The sequence below is a fragment of the Gastrolobium bilobum genome, unplaced genomic scaffold (assembly GCF_033153095.1).
Source record: "Gastrolobium bilobum isolate Gb01-03AN ecotype WA unplaced genomic scaffold, APGP_CSIRO_Gbil_v1 utg10474, whole genome shotgun sequence".
NCBI lineage: Eukaryota > Viridiplantae > Streptophyta > Magnoliopsida > Fabales > Fabaceae > Gastrolobium > Gastrolobium bilobum.
Window position 1 is genome coordinate 277206 of NW_026897746.1, and position 15033 is coordinate 292238.

The window sequence follows — 15033 nt, forward strand, 5'->3', positions numbered from 1 at the left end:
CTTCTCTAATATGAAATGAGAAAAATATAACTCTATATACTTACCGAGGTCATTGACCCACTAGTTAAATCAGTAACTCAATATCTCGATCGGATAAATAATCCAACCGGATTTAATAACATTGTGAAAAGGTATTCAATTGAGGAAGACACGAATAGAGGACAAACAATAGACACAAATGAAAGAGAGATGTTAACACTTGCAGAATATTATGATACTTTTACATTTTTTTCTTATCACTTATACAATATAATAAAAATTTGATATTTGTCCACTAATTTTGATTATATTTGATTAAATAAATAAATAAATAAATAGGATATGAGTAGATAAATAGAAGTTCGATAAAGAATCTGTTAATAATATTAAATTTTTCATTTTATAACTACTAAGAGAAAAAAATTTGAAGAATGAATTTGTTTATACTTGAAGAAGATATCGCTTCTGAGTCTTTTTAACGTGGTTGAAGTTTCTGGAAGGTTTTTCCACGTGCTTTTAAGGAGGAAGATACAATAAATGACATTATGAGTCTAGTGCACAGGATTGTTAGTTGGACCGATTGTTAGTTAGATTACTTTATGAGTGTAGTGCACAGGCCCAAAATAGAATTGAAAATATTAAATAAAAAAATTTAATAAAATAAAAAAGATACGTGATTTTCCATCAAAAGTTAGATGTTCAATGAAGGAAAGGTAAATTTTTTATTTCAATATTAAAAATACACATCGAACTTTTAGCTGTCGTTAATAAATTCACTAACGGAATTGAATAGAGAGAGAGAGAGAGAGGGTGCAGAGCTAAAACTGAAAACAAGGCGCGCGCACGCAGTTACGACACTGTTTCTGGAATTGTCCTTAACGGGAAACAAGAAACGGTTACGGGCGGTGAGATACAAGGGAACGTGTCCGGTCGATCTCGAAGCGAAGGTCCAATAAAGTAAACGACAGGGAATTGTTCATGCCGTTTCAATTTCCTTACCTTCATATTGATGTCTATCCTAACAAATCTCCCTTAAAATATACTTTGATTTTTTTTCTCCAACGTAAGTCGTGTTCCTCGTCAGTTCATTGTTGGTCTTTTTCTTTCTTAATCCTTACTATAACCTCCTTCGGTCCTTCCTGCGATTCTCATCCATGGCTTCGGTACAATTCTTCATTTTCCCCCCATCATTTTCAATTCTTTGTATTTGGTGTTCAAGGACAAAAAAATACAATAAATAATCCATGTTATGAAAATCGTTTGATATATATAAAATATGATATCAATGGATCATTGCATAATTAAGTACTCTAATTGCTTGCATTATCGGAAAATTGATGATGATAATGATGATGATACAGATCGAATGGAATGCTACTTTTGAGAAGCATGTGTATGTCTTTCACTTTATGGAATGTTTATTCATTGATAAATGAGTTAGCGCTAGCTTGTGTTCAATGAGAGGGATACAAGGAAATGAATAGGTCCAATCTGGAATCAGAATAATAACTCGTGTTTATGAATTGGAAATGGTGCAATTGAAAGTTCTCATGTATCGAACTTCTGAAGCTAGCTAGTTTGACCCGGTTGTTTCAATGGATGAAATCAGTACTTAAAATCTAAATCATTCTGTTCAGCTACGTATGAACTGGTTGTAATTTTTTTCTTTACTGTTAATGCAATCAATACAAGATCTTATTTATAGGGTTGGACAGTCAATCCTTATTGCAAAATGTTACTTTTTTTATTTATGAAATTAAGATAACGCATAAGCAGGTCAGTCATCAGTTTTTAGAGAATATACAAAATGATATGGTATTATATTATGAATTTTCTGTTATGGAACATAAAACATGCTATCAGGACATTAAACTCAATCTCTATTAACTGTTCAACTTTTTCTTCATATACAGCAGGAGAAAGGTCGGCCATTGCCTAAATTCGGTGAGTGGGATGTGAACAATCCTGCCTCAGCCGAAGGGTTTACTGTCATATTCAATAAGGCTAGGGATGAGAAGAAGACTAACAATTCTGCAAAGAAAATAGTAACCCCAAGTGGATCTGATCTTGTGTTCCAGAACAAGGAAAATTATCCTCAATATCCTCGAAAGGTGAACTTAAATAGTTGATGTTAGTGTTCCTTTTCAGCGTCTGGGTTTATGCTTGGTGTTTGAATATATCCCTCTCATGAGCTTTATTTAAATTCTGAAATGAAATTTAAATGCAGAGCAAGTGGTTTTGCTGCGGTTGACTGTATAGTAATTTGAGTGCCTAGAGGACATGAAATATGGCTCCACATGAGGATTAGACGAAGGGAGCCTTCTACATACCCCAATTGCTATGTGAACCATGTGTTCTTGCAAATCTGGTGGAGCTGGGAACGGTTTATGATCCTATAATTTCTATTTGTTGTCTTTCACTTTTCTTTTTTCTTTTTTCATTTATTTTGCTTTGTTTTCACCTTCTTTCGGTTTGCAGGATCACAACCTGATATATATAGTTTTTACTGTGTAAGAATCACTCACATGTGAGAAAAAGTAGTGTGAAATGTGGTGTAATAGAAAAAACTGTACAAATGTAACAAAAAAAATATTGTACAAAAAAATCCCCCTATTAAATATAGTCTGTCTGTAATACTAATCGACCTGTGATTAATTGAAAGAAATGATATGCTGATTGTGTTGGAATTAATTTTGGATTAATTATGTATGTGAATAAGAAGTTTGATATGGAAAATGTGTGTCTTTTGGTAGTTGAAGGGATGTGTCCTTTCGTGTCGAATAGATATATTGTTTCGTCATCGAATAAGTGCCTTCTGAATCATGACCTTATCATTTCTATAAATATATATAGAATCAGAATTTTAGAACAAGTTTTTTTCCCTATTAGATTTGCATTTGCATTTTTTTACTATGTCGAGTTCGATGGAGCTATTCAATATGGAAGTACTGCCACAAGAATAGAGGTAATTCATTATCTACGAATCTTGGGCACAGCAATATTGTGTTAAGGACATAGTGTTTAACACTGGACTCAAATTTTTCCTTATTGCATTCATATAACTTTGTACGGTACGCTTTAACTAAGTGTTATTGCATGTTACAATTTCTTGTGTGTTTTTCATATAATTGTGAATGTTGTCGAATTGATTTCTGCAACACAGATTATTCGCAGAGTGATTTTAACATCATTTGACTAACAATCTTTAAGACGATTATGAATTCACTATTAATACGTGTTTACGGTTTCCATCAGTATCGATTTTTTCCTGAATAAATCATAAACACGTTTGTCTGAATTCTCGTGTTTCTCGTATTGTTTTGGAACAGTATTACTAATCTGCATGTATTAATATGCTTTCCGTACGGTTTCATCTTTTCTTCAATTGTGAAAGTGATTAACGAAGTGCTTCTTGATTTTCGTTATTCACCGTGTTGGTTCTTTTGGGTTTTGTTTACGGATGAAGTTTGTGCTTAGGGTTTAAACTTTCATGCATGCACATGATGAAGCTATTGTCTAAGAGAAAGAATGTAACTGAATCTATCACCTCAGTCGAGTGTAAGATGACTTGCACATATTGTACACCAAGCACTATAATTTTGGCCTTTAGCTTCTATGCATTCAGATTTTTATGGAAAAACTATGAAACCAAAAAATTTACCTGCTAACATGTTTGGTTTTAATTGAAGAGAATAATTTTTTTTCTTTTTCTTTTTTTAAAAAATCCTCAATAATGTTTTTATTATAAATCATTTTGAATATAAAACAAATTAATCTAAACACACAAGTCAAGAAACAATTATATCCTTTTAACACTTACTAAATTTATAGAAAAGAACAGAGGATAAAATAAATTACATTTCTGTTTTTGAGAATTGTGTATGAAAAAATAATGCTAAAGAAGCAGGGTTTTAAACATAACATCGATCAAGCAAGGATGTGAAGTGCTCAACAATCGTCTAGAAAGTGTTTATCTACCATAAGGGTTATAAGTATTAACACCGATTTATTAACACTCGATTTTTATACAAGCCAAAGAGGATCACTTAGCTTTTACATGTACATACAGTATAGTTAGTGACAGAAAGAGCCTCGTATGTTTAAAAATGAATATCATATCTGAATAAAATCCAAATCTTTGTTGGCATTGTCAGTGTACTCTAAAATCCAAATCTTTGTTTGGTAGAGGAAAAAAAAAAATTTGCCCGAGAATCTTGATTTTCAAAAATATGATTTTTACATTCAGTTTACGATAATATCCAAAAATTTAAAATTTAGAAAAAATCAGTTTCCCGAAAATCCTAGCAAAAGCCGCGTACCAAACAATGGCCGCCTAGAAAAATACCAACAAAAACAATGGTTTTACAAATTTAGTTATCACATTGACAATAAGAGGCAATAAGTGCAATTTTTTGCAAAACAAAGTATCCCCACACGGGATGGTTTCGTTTATCAATTATTTCTCCCATCAGATTGTATTGAATAGTTGTCAATTTTGACATACCAAGGTTCATAACTCCATTGGCAACTGTAAAACAAGAAAATCCACATTCACCACCATTTCAAACCAGCCCAACTATAATCCAACACTTGACCAAGTGAGAGAAAACAGACCAGAAACAAAAGATAACCTACAGATGCATATGTTATTATATATTGCTATTATCTGCAAAGCTTGTGTGGCATTGAGCAGAGCCAGAAAAAGTTAAATAAATTTATCATGTTTAAGAAGAAAGCAACAATTTCTGGGTGATATGCATCCTCAAAGGTAGAAGATCCATGACAAAGATGTTCAGACAGATTGCTGAATTGATGCATCACTTGCAGCTACACTTCCACCCATCCGAGCAACCTCAATACTAGCTGAGTTTGTGTAGGATTGCTGACCAAGTTCAGGCATCATTAAGGGCGGTGAGCCTATCGGGTGGTCAAACTTACAAGCTGGTCCAAATTTGCAAATTCCATAGCGACTGTAATGTGAGCAGACGTTCTGGTCCTGGATTTCATGACAAATAAAGTGTTAAATAAGATAAACATAGCCAATCTAGCTTGTTGTCTCATATGACTGAGCAAACTAAAGGTATTATCTCACCAAAATCAGAAACTCAATCATCTCTAGGTCACACAGCCATGCTAATTCCATTTTCCAGAATTTAAGATTAGCACAACCACATTTTAGAAGAAAAAAAGTAAAGTAAAATTCCAAGATTTTAAAGTTTCCATAGAAGCAAAAAAAACAGCAGCATAACTTACAAGTAATCATCCCTCCCCCAAACCAAAAAAAAAAAAAAACTTACCGGTCTCAAAGGCAGACCCTTGTCACTGAGGTTGCATGGAGGTAATTTTGCAACCTGATTCTTGGGATGGTGGAATTTACAATTAGATTTAAACTTGCAGTCCCCAGTTTTTAAGAAGTAGCTGCATTCAGGTTCCCCCGGCCTTTCCGGAAACTCTTCAACTGCCATCTGCTTCTGACGGTGCACATAAATATTTGTTTCAAGTGCTGGGTTGTTCATGACATATGTAGAAGGTGGATGCATGCTACTCTCAGATAGGTAGACAGGTGCCTTTACAAACCACAAACAGGTCATATTGATAGAAAAACAATAACTTGGGGAGAATTCAGCTGGCAGAATAGTTAACTCGTGGAAAAAGAAAAGAAAAGAAAAGACCACTTAGTGTATTGTGTTGTATACCAATGAATCAAACCCTCCCCTATTGGGGGAAATAGAAAACTAGGGAGGAAAAGAGACAGGGAAGGGGGGTGAAAGGAACACAAATTCAAAACACTAGATGCTATAATCATATCTTTTTTAATTTTAAATTCACTTCTAGGCATAAAGGGAAAGGTCCATTGCTTAATTTGCAATATGCCAGTTTGCTAAACAAAATGGATTACACAACAGATCTACAAAGTAGAACCTAAAATAAAACATAAGAAAGGAAAAAAAATATTCTTTTTGACTTTTAAGTAATTGATGTTGGGCATATAAGGCTAAACCTCAAATAGCTTAATTCTCAATTAACTATTCAGTATTCACTGTATAACCAATCATAAACACATAGGATAAATGACAGTTTGCAATAGCCAACTGACATTATCTCACAATGTAGAAAGTCATTTCAAATAAACCTTGGAAACAGTGGCAGGAAAATATATAGTCACAAAAAGAAAATAATTGAATCAGGCACTGCTAATGTATCATATGTCGTGATAATAGAGCATTAACATTGCGTTATAGAAAATTGGCAGACAAAATGTTATCTAGTACTAAGGCCCCTTGCCAGGTGGTTATTGGTATTGAATCTATGGATTACCTGATATCCATTCCAATCAGCACTTTTGGGAGAAACTCCTCGAGTAGGTGAAAGCATCATTGGCACAAAAGGAGATGTTTCATTTAATGTTCTTGGAGAAGACCAGGCACCTTGTAATGAAATAGACCCTCCATTACCATACCCTGAAGAAGGATCACATCCTCCAACAGCTGTAGGGTCAGGATGATTAAATTTGCAGTTGGCTCCAAACTTACAGGAGCCAGTGCGCATGTAATAGGGGCACTCTTTCTCTCCCTATCATGAAAAACAACCTTATTAACATTTAAGAGACAACTATTTTAGAAGACTGCAAAAAGAGACAAAAGTTGGTATATCTATAAGAAAACTAGGGCCTTACCAGACGAATGGGCAGGCCAAGGAAGTTAAGTTCTAAACTTGGCATTGTTGAGAATATTCCTCTTGTGTGGTTATATTTACAAGCTTTTCCAAACTTACAACCCCCAGAACTTAGATAATACTGCCAAAAAAAGAGGACATGTCAGGAAAAGTGCCATATGTTGAAGATATGGTTCGGGAAAGAGAATACATGTAAACATCACATACAAACATGCTTACCCCGTAAGTTGTTTCAGAGGTCCAATCATTGTCCAACCTAGATTTCATCCATTCATTTATTTACATGTCTAATACTATATTATTATTATTATCATTATGAAAATTGTTATCATTGTTGTCATTATCCTTGCTATCATTGTCATTATTATCATAAGTTGTTTCAGAGGTCCAATCATTGTCCAACCAAGCACTTGATAGAGTAGCTCAAAAAGCACGTATTAATAAATTTTTTCATCCATTCATTTATTTACATGTCTACTACTATATTATTATTATTATGAAAATTCATATCATTGTCATTATTATCCTTGCTAGGGAAGCATGATAAAGCTTATCAGAAAGATCTGCCAACTAATATGCCATGATAAAAACCAAACCACCATCACAAAGATTTCTCTTTGGTTCCCCAGTCCACGGCTAATGTATATCATGTAGATAGCATAGATCAACAAATAATCCAGACACAAAGAAGCAAAAGTGACATATATTAATTCTCAGTCACTGGAACCTATTTATTACTCAAGGGATTTTGATATCTATCACTTTGTCAAACCCAAGCCCCTTCGCTGTCACAAGTATTGCAATGACAGATAATATGACAACATCCAAAATTGAAAACATAACATATAAATGATCTATGATCTCACTGTCAGTGAAGGAAATGAAAAATATAATATAATATGTTAGGTCGAACCACCTTGAGTTAACCTTACACACAATCTTCTACGGCAAAACATAGTCAGTGGAACTTGTATTTTACTGATTATAAGTAATCACCATAGAAACCAGAGTGATAATATGTTGAAATAACACAACATGAAAATTAAACTTTACAGCACAATTTGGTTAGAAGCAAGATTTTGACAATAACCTTGCATTCAGTCTGACCCGATCTTTCTGCTAGTTCTTCTCTCTCTCCTGCCTTCTCCTTGACAGCCTTCATTTATCATTAAAAAACATCAAAACAAAGAATATTTTAAACAGTGAACATCGAATAGGATATTTCCATTCATAAAATGGCCAAGAGAACCTGATTGATCTGCTCAATCACCATATACCTATTAGCCCTTTCAAGTTACTACTTTTCTTCCTTTTTTAAACCCTAGTGAAGTCCTTATGCCATAATATAGACATAGTAGACCTCACGAAAAGTGGAAAATCTAGAATCGGAAGAAGTAATTAAGCAATGCCATAGAGGAAAAAGAAAGACCAAAACAGACATTTCAAAAGCATATTACCAAGATAGCAATTTCTCCAAAAAATACAATTCAATATTAAGTACCAGCCATGATGAACAGTTATTACCAGTCCTCCAATCAAAAGTACTACCTTCACCAGCGAAGGCAAAATACCCTTAATCCAGCTATTCCACTGATATTACAATGTCACCATACACAAAAAGGAAATCTTGGGCCAAAAGATAACCTTTGCATAAGTGAATTCAAAGCCTAACTTTCAATAATGCAATATCTAAATAGATGCATCACTAATAAACATATTATCTCAATAATGTAAAGGAGAAGACAGACAGAAGAAATACCTGGTTTTTCCTCCTAATGGGATGATTAAATTTGCAATTGAATCCAAACTTGCAAGTCCCAGTTTTCATATAGAATGCACAATCTTCAGCATCAGGCCTCAAAGGGTAGTGATGCTGAGTTCCATCTCTGCTTTCATCTTCATTCTTCTCCACTCCATCACCATCAACATCATCCCAACCTACCTCATGATTCACATTCTCATCCCAACTATTGGTCTCCCAACCCTTGCTATCTCCATCACACCTTTCACCCTTATCAGATTCTTCATCACAAACTCCTCCCCCATCATCACCCTTAACAGATTCTTCATCACAAATTCCTCCACCATCGTTAAAGTCCAAAACTTGCTCTCCTCCATCACCCCCACCCTTCAAATCCAACTTGTTCTGAAGTTCCTCACCAAGTGGGTCTTCCTCAGCCACGTGATTGAGATCTGACGGTTGAGGATGATGGGCAACAGGGGAAGAAGGTGCCCACTCAGAACCCAATTCTGGGTCCTTGCCATTAGAAACTACAGCTGAATCGGATTCAGAGGGTTCCATTCTCCCTCCACATTTCAAACCCTAATAATAATGGAAGATATTTTTTATTAAAAAGAAGAATAACACACACGGAGTGAACAAAAAGGGGTAGAAAAAGTTTGTGTTTTTATATGGGGAATAGCAAAGGAGAAGAAACCAGAAGCAGTGTGAACAGACAAAAGGGCAAAAAAGTGTGCTACTTTATGTTGTTGGTGACTTGGTGGTGTGGTTCGGTTCTGTTCCTAGTGTCCTTTGTGTAACGTACTTTTATTTTCTTTTTCACCCCTTTTATGAAAAAGAATTTCAATGATTCCTTTCTAAAATTGTGAAAAAATTTCTTAAAATTTACTCTCTCTTTTTTATTTATATTTTTATTTATGTTCCAAAATTTTCAAAAGAACCACCCGGTAATTGATGGTTCGGATCATTGAAAATTTTCTCCATTTTATGATGCTTATGTTGTTGGTGTAATGTAACCGTATGCATTTCCGCTGGGCATTTGGGACCAAAACAAGCTGCAAGAGTTTTATAGTTGACAAATGTGTTGTCCTTAAGACCTAAGGAAATGCGTTACGAAGGGGAGAAAAAAAACAAGGATGAATGATAAAAGAGAGAAATAAAAATGATGAAAATCTTTGTTCCCAGCCAAAGGGTTTTTGTCAAAAACTTATTGGGTGTTTGTCTATTGCAAAGCGAGGTCTATTGGATTTGGACTTTGCGGATGTGGAACTTTGTATCTTTCTGAAAGGGAAATGTTTTAATAATGCATTATCTTGTGTTAATATGTATGTTTTCTGTTTGGACAAATTAAAGTATAAGGTACGCGGAATTTACCATCCAATGCAATGGAGCATCTTTCAAATTGGCCATTATTTATGGTAGAAAGTGTTGGCGCAATTAGAAATGCGGAAGCGTTTAGACCGTTGCGGTTTGATATGTAATAGATCATCATTGTTTTATGATTACCTCTTGTAGTAGAGAACTGAGAAGATCGTTTACGAACTGGTGTCCTTTTTGTCACAACACGAACTCACGAATCAATCTCTCCTACGTCGCGCCACGAACATATCTCTCTAATTTATGGCAAATCTTTCGAACTATTTCTTAAGGGGAAAGGGAAAGTGTGTTGGCAATTTTTTAAATCTGAGCTTACCTCATTAGTTGATTGACTTAGAGACTGATTACTAAAGTGGTAGTAGTTATATAGGTGCCAAAAAAACCTAGCCCTAAGCCCTCTATGGGCTCTAAGCTTCTTGGACTCTTCTCGTACTCTTAGCCCAAGGGTGTGCATGGCAACCATTCTGTTCCATGGTACTGTTTCTGAAAAAAAAAAATTCTTTTCTATTTTTGTGCCTCAGAACAATTTATGAAAAAAAAAATATGTTTGATAACATGTTTTAGTTTTATTTTGAGAATGAGAATTGTGTTTGATAACAAAACAAATAATAGAATAAAAAATCATTCCTATTAAGCATAAAAAAATTTCGAATCATCACTTTCCTTTTCATATGGTGTGGTGGTGGTGGTGGTGGTTATAGTAGTGGCGTTGTGGTGGTTGCGTGGCATCACGATGGTGGTGGTGGAGGTGATGGCATGGTGATGGTAATGGTGGTGGCGGCGGTGGAAATAATGGTGATGGCATGGTAGCGGCGGCATCAGCGGTGGTAATGGTGACAACGACGGTGGTGGTAGTGGTGCGGTGGTGGTGACGGTAATAGCTGCGGCGATGTTGGTGGTGATGGTGGCGGTAATAGCTGCGGCGATGTTGATGGTGATGGTTGTGATAATGATGGTGACAGCGATGGTAGTGGTGACATAGAGGTGTGGTGGTGACAGCAGTGGCCACAACGATGGTGGTGATAATGGTGGTGATGGTGGTGGTGGCAGTAGTGGTGGTGATGGCGGTGGCAGCGGCAGTGGTGGTAATGGTGGCATAGTAGCGGCAACGGCAGTAGTGGTGGTGGCGGAGACGGTAGTGGCTGCGACATAAGTGATGATGATGACATGGCAGTGGCGGCTGTGGCAGTGGCATGATAATGGTAGTGGTGGTGGTGACAACGGTATCTGCGACGATGGTGATGGAGATGACATGGTGGCGGTGGTGGCGACGATGGTGGTAATGGTAGTAGTGGTGGCGGCGGCGGAGGAGATGGCGGTGGTAGTGGTGGCGTGGTGGTGGCGGTGGTGATGGCAGTGGTTACGATGATGGTGGTGGTGGTGATTGGTGACAGTGGTGACGGTGATGGTAGTGGTGGTGGTGGTGGTATGACGATGGTAGCGGTGGTTGTGGCGAGATGGTGATGATGGTAGTGGTGGAGAGTAATTGAGAGAGATAAGTGTTTCTCATTTTGTGTCCAGGAACAAAAAAGCAAAAAAAAAAATTGATTTTTTTTCCTGTTCCCCAACACAAAAATTAAATCGGTTCATCCCGAGAACAAAAAAATAAACCGATTTTATCAAACGAGTTTTCTATCCATTTTCTGTTCCCGGTATTAGAAATTAAAAAAAAAATAATTTCGGGAAGGTTGTCATGCACACCTCAATTGAGCTTAAGTAAAAGAGCACAAACTCAACAATCTCTTACTTTCTCTTTTGGTTCAAAGTTGAGTCCAAAACCTAAGATCATGTAACTCACACGTCATCATTAATTGAAAAACACATCATCCTTGTCTCAAGCTAGCTTGGGGATCTACCATATATTATTAAACAAGGTTCCTCATAATCAACAAATGATTATCTAATCCAGTGCTACTCCACTAAAGGCCCAAACTTGAACTTCAAGATTAGTAACACTTATAACATGAATATGCATCGCCCATTTGTAGAACGTCAATAATTGATTGATGAGTTTTATGTTACTCAATCAATTATTTATTCCCTTGATTATGATAGTTTCTCTACTGGATTACATACACCGACCAGAGTCTTCAATATCCAAGTACCGAAACATATAAAGGGGACATATCCTACAAATTCAATGTTGTTTATCTTATAAATACCGATAATCAAATAATTTCACTCCCATAATACCGAGTTATTGGTCGTCAATAGATCAAGCATCACTAGTTGGTAAATCAAAGAAGGAAAACTATCCAATTACCTATTTATAATAAACTCAGTATTAAGAGCAATAACATAACTATAGTTAATTGGAGATTTGATACCTTATGACAAAAAAAAAAAAAACAACCTTAATCAAATCCCTCCTTGATTCTTTCAATGTGAATATTAATTCACACCAACATTTTACAATGGTTCGAACAAAACCATTTCATAAAATATTACAGCCTAAATAAAGAGTTCAACTTTATTTAACAGTTGTTAATCTATTTATCAATTGTGAAAACCTATGACCATGTCCTCCATGAACGTATCCATATGATCATATACTACGCAATTGATCTGAACCTTGATATTTGTAAATAGTGTGCAAAATAAATGAATAATACCTCATTTATAACTTTCAGCAAAAATACAATGTCATATTTTGTTGCTCAAAGAGCACAAAATTAACAAAGTGAAAATCCAATCTCTTAAAGCTACAGCAAGTCCGGAATCCTCCTAAGACCCATAGATGTAACATGTCTATCGAATACACGTTCAGGCAAACTCTTGGTAAAAGGGTTAACAAGGTTTTCCTCTAATGCTATCTTGATTACCATTATGTTCTCCTCTTTGAATGATATCTCGAATCAAGTGGTACTTCCTATCTACGTGTTTATGTCTTTTATGACACCTCGGTTCCTTAGATTGTGCTACTGTCCCACTATTGTCATAGTAAAGTGTGATGGGATGACTAGCACCTGGTATCACCTGAAGATCCATAAGGAACTTCTTCAACTAAGTGGCTTCCTTTGCAGCTTCAGATGCAGCTACATACTTAGCCTCTGTGGTAGAGTCAGCCACACGCGACTATTTGACATTCCTCCAACAAATGGCCCTGCCATTAATAGTGAACATATAGCCATAAGTTGATTTTCTTGAGTCAGTGTCTCCTTGAAAATCTGAGTCTGTGTAACCAACGATTTCAAGACTCCCACTAGAATAGACCAACATATAATCTCTTGTTCTCCGAAGATACTTGAGTATATGCTTAACTGTTATCCAATGTTCCTCTCCAGGATCAGATTGGTACTGGCTTACTACTCCCACTGCATAGCAATGCATAGCAGATATCTGATCTGGTACAAAGTATAGCATACATGAGACTATATACTGTCAAAGCATAAGGTATCCTACTCATATTTTGTGAGAGGTTTTTGAGAGCACCTTTAGGGAAAAGCTTGATTGTTAGGCCTCCTTAGGGAAGTTTGAGATAATACCACAATTGTAGGTGAGGTTTGAGTGTACCATCATTATTGGTGAAGTTTAATATTTTGTACCAATTATTCTCATAGCAAAAGTTTGAATCTGGACTAGTGTCCCATGGGTTTTTACTTCTTCACATTTGAGAATGTTTTCCCACGTTAAAATTTGTTGCGTTTTCTCTCTCTCTCTCTCTCTCTCCGCGTTTTTGTTTTACCTCTACACTGGCCAACTTGGTGACTCAGGCCAACCTTTGATTGAGCCGAGCTCCAAGCTCGACGTTTGATTTTCGCAAAGGCTTCTTGGCCGATATTGAGGGACCGAGTTCGTCCCAACAGAAGCAACTTGGTTGTCATAAAAAAGATAAACTGGAGTTGAATGAGGAATCTGCAAGTTATTCAGCAAAGATAAAAGTCATAACAATTCACATGTGACATTTGCAATTGAGCGATATTCAGCTTCAGCTGAGGAATGAGCAACAATTGTTTGTTTCTTGGATTTCTAGGAAATGAGAGAGTGTTCAAGAAACACATAGAAACCAGAAACAGACTTGCGGCTGTCCAGGCATGGAGCCCAGTCTGAGTCACAAAAAGCATGAAGTTGAAGGGAAGATTTGTAGGAAAACAATAGACCTTGACCGATAGTAAACTTCAAATAGCCAAGAATGTATTGAGCAGTCTGAAGGTGAGGCTGATGAGGGGTAGACATGAATTGGCTTAAATGATTAACATCAAAACAAATATAGAGTTTGGTGATAGTCAAATAAAGGAGACAGCCAATTAGCTTACGGTGTGCAGTGAGATCTTCCAAGACTTGACCATCAGTTATAGATAACTGGACATTTGGTTCCTTAGGGTGGAACGAGGTTGACTACCAAGGTAACCAGAATCTTGAAGAAGAGAAAAGTATATTATCGTTGACATAAAGAAATCCCTGTAGATGATCTTGCAACCTCAAGACCCAAAAAATATTTAAGAGAACGAAGATTTTTTAACTTAAAGGTGTTACCCAATGTAGTAGTGAGGTGCCACATGATCAAAATTGTTAAAAGCAACAATAATATCATCAACACAGACCAAAATAGCCATACAGGAATCAAGTGAGCTGCAGATTAACAGTGACTAGTTTGCATGTGACTAAGTGAAACAAGAGAAAGAATAGTGGAAGAGAACTTGGAAAACCATTGTCAAGAAGCCTATTTTAAATCGTAAATAGACTTGGTTAAACGACAAATAACATTGGGAGGCAAAGACTCCCGCTGTGGAGTATACTCGGGAGGGAGACGCAATATAAACTTCTTCATTCAAATTACTGTGAAGAAATGCATTATTGACATCTAATTGAATCAGATGCCAGTTATAAATCACAGCAAGAGCAAGCAACACACAGACAATGGTTATCTTAAGCAACTAAGCGAGCATGCCTTGTACCTTTCAAGGGAACCATCGAAACAAAGCTTAACATGATACACCCATTTGCAACAACATGATGTTTACCGGCAGGCAAAGGGACAATCTGCCGAGTGCAATTCTGTTCCAAGGCACCAAGTTCAGCAGTCATGTCAGCACGCCACTCAGGAAGTTGGGAAGCTTCAGAAAATAAAGAAGGTTCACAATGGGTAGAAATGGAATGAATAAAGGCCTTGTGTGATGTGGAAAGACGGTCATAAGAAAGATGAGAGGAAATTGGGTGATGAGTAAAGAAATGGCAAACATAATCTTTCAAATGGGGAAGAAGATTTTTGACATGGGAAAGTTGAGGAGGTAAAGAAGGAGCTGCAGTGGTGAGTGATT

General features: G+C 36.2%; 2 protein-coding genes across 4 annotated transcripts; one reads left to right on the plus strand and one right to left on the minus strand.

Annotated features, from left to right (window-relative positions):
• The first annotated feature begins 1065 nt into the window (after positions 1 to 1065).
• Positions 1066 to 2271, plus strand: LOC133309780 (protein NOI4-like). 2 transcript variants are annotated; one of them, XM_061510589.1, is made up of 3 exons: positions 1066 to 1142; positions 1896 to 2090; positions 2207 to 2271. In XM_061510589.1, the coding sequence occupies exons 1-3, from the start codon at positions 1134 to 1136 to the stop codon at positions 2228 to 2230; spliced, it is 228 nt and encodes a 75-aa protein (XP_061366573.1). In that variant the 5' UTR covers positions 1066 to 1133; the 3' UTR covers positions 2231 to 2271. The 2 variants fall into 2 exon arrangements, with proteins under 2 accessions (XP_061366573.1, XP_061366572.1); XM_061510588.1 differs by having other exon boundaries at positions 1125 to 1142; positions 1893 to 2090.
• Positions 2272 to 4413: 2142 nt separating this feature from the next.
• Positions 4414 to 9115, minus strand: LOC133309754 (zinc finger CCCH domain-containing protein 43). 2 transcript variants are annotated; one of them, XM_061510558.1, is made up of 6 exons: positions 8399 to 9115; positions 7745 to 7798; positions 6656 to 6775; positions 6298 to 6552; positions 5277 to 5546; positions 4414 to 4975 (listed from the first exon to the last, which is right to left on the minus strand). In XM_061510558.1, exons 1-6 carry the CDS (start codon positions 8954 to 8956, stop codon positions 4772 to 4774), a joined length of 1461 nt encoding a protein of 486 aa, XP_061366542.1. In that variant the 5' UTR covers positions 8957 to 9115; the 3' UTR covers positions 4414 to 4771. The 2 variants fall into 2 exon arrangements, with proteins under 2 accessions (XP_061366542.1, XP_061366541.1); XM_061510557.1 differs by having other exon boundaries at positions 7745 to 7810; positions 8414 to 9114.
• Positions 9116 to 15033: the final 5918 nt, after the last annotated feature.

Excerpts from the sequence above, each read along its gene's own strand:
- LOC133309780 (XM_061510588.1), top strand. Across the intron at positions 2,091-2,206 it reads ATCCTCAATATCCTCGAAAG|AGCAAGTGGTTTTGCTGCGG; the intron begins GTGAACTTAAAT and ends ATTTAAATGCAG.
- LOC133309754 (XM_061510558.1), bottom strand. The coding sequence starts at position 8,956 with ATGGAACCCTCTGAATCCGATTCAGCTGTAGTTTCTAATGGCAAGGAC. Across the intron at positions 5,547-6,297 it reads CTGATTGGAATGGATATCAG|GCACCTGTCTACCTATCTGA; the intron begins GTAATCCATAGA and ends TGGTTTGTAAAG. Across the intron at positions 4,976-5,276 it reads AGGGTCTGCCTTTGAGACCG|GACCAGAACGTCTGCTCACA; the intron begins GTAAGTTTTTTT and ends CATGAAATCCAG.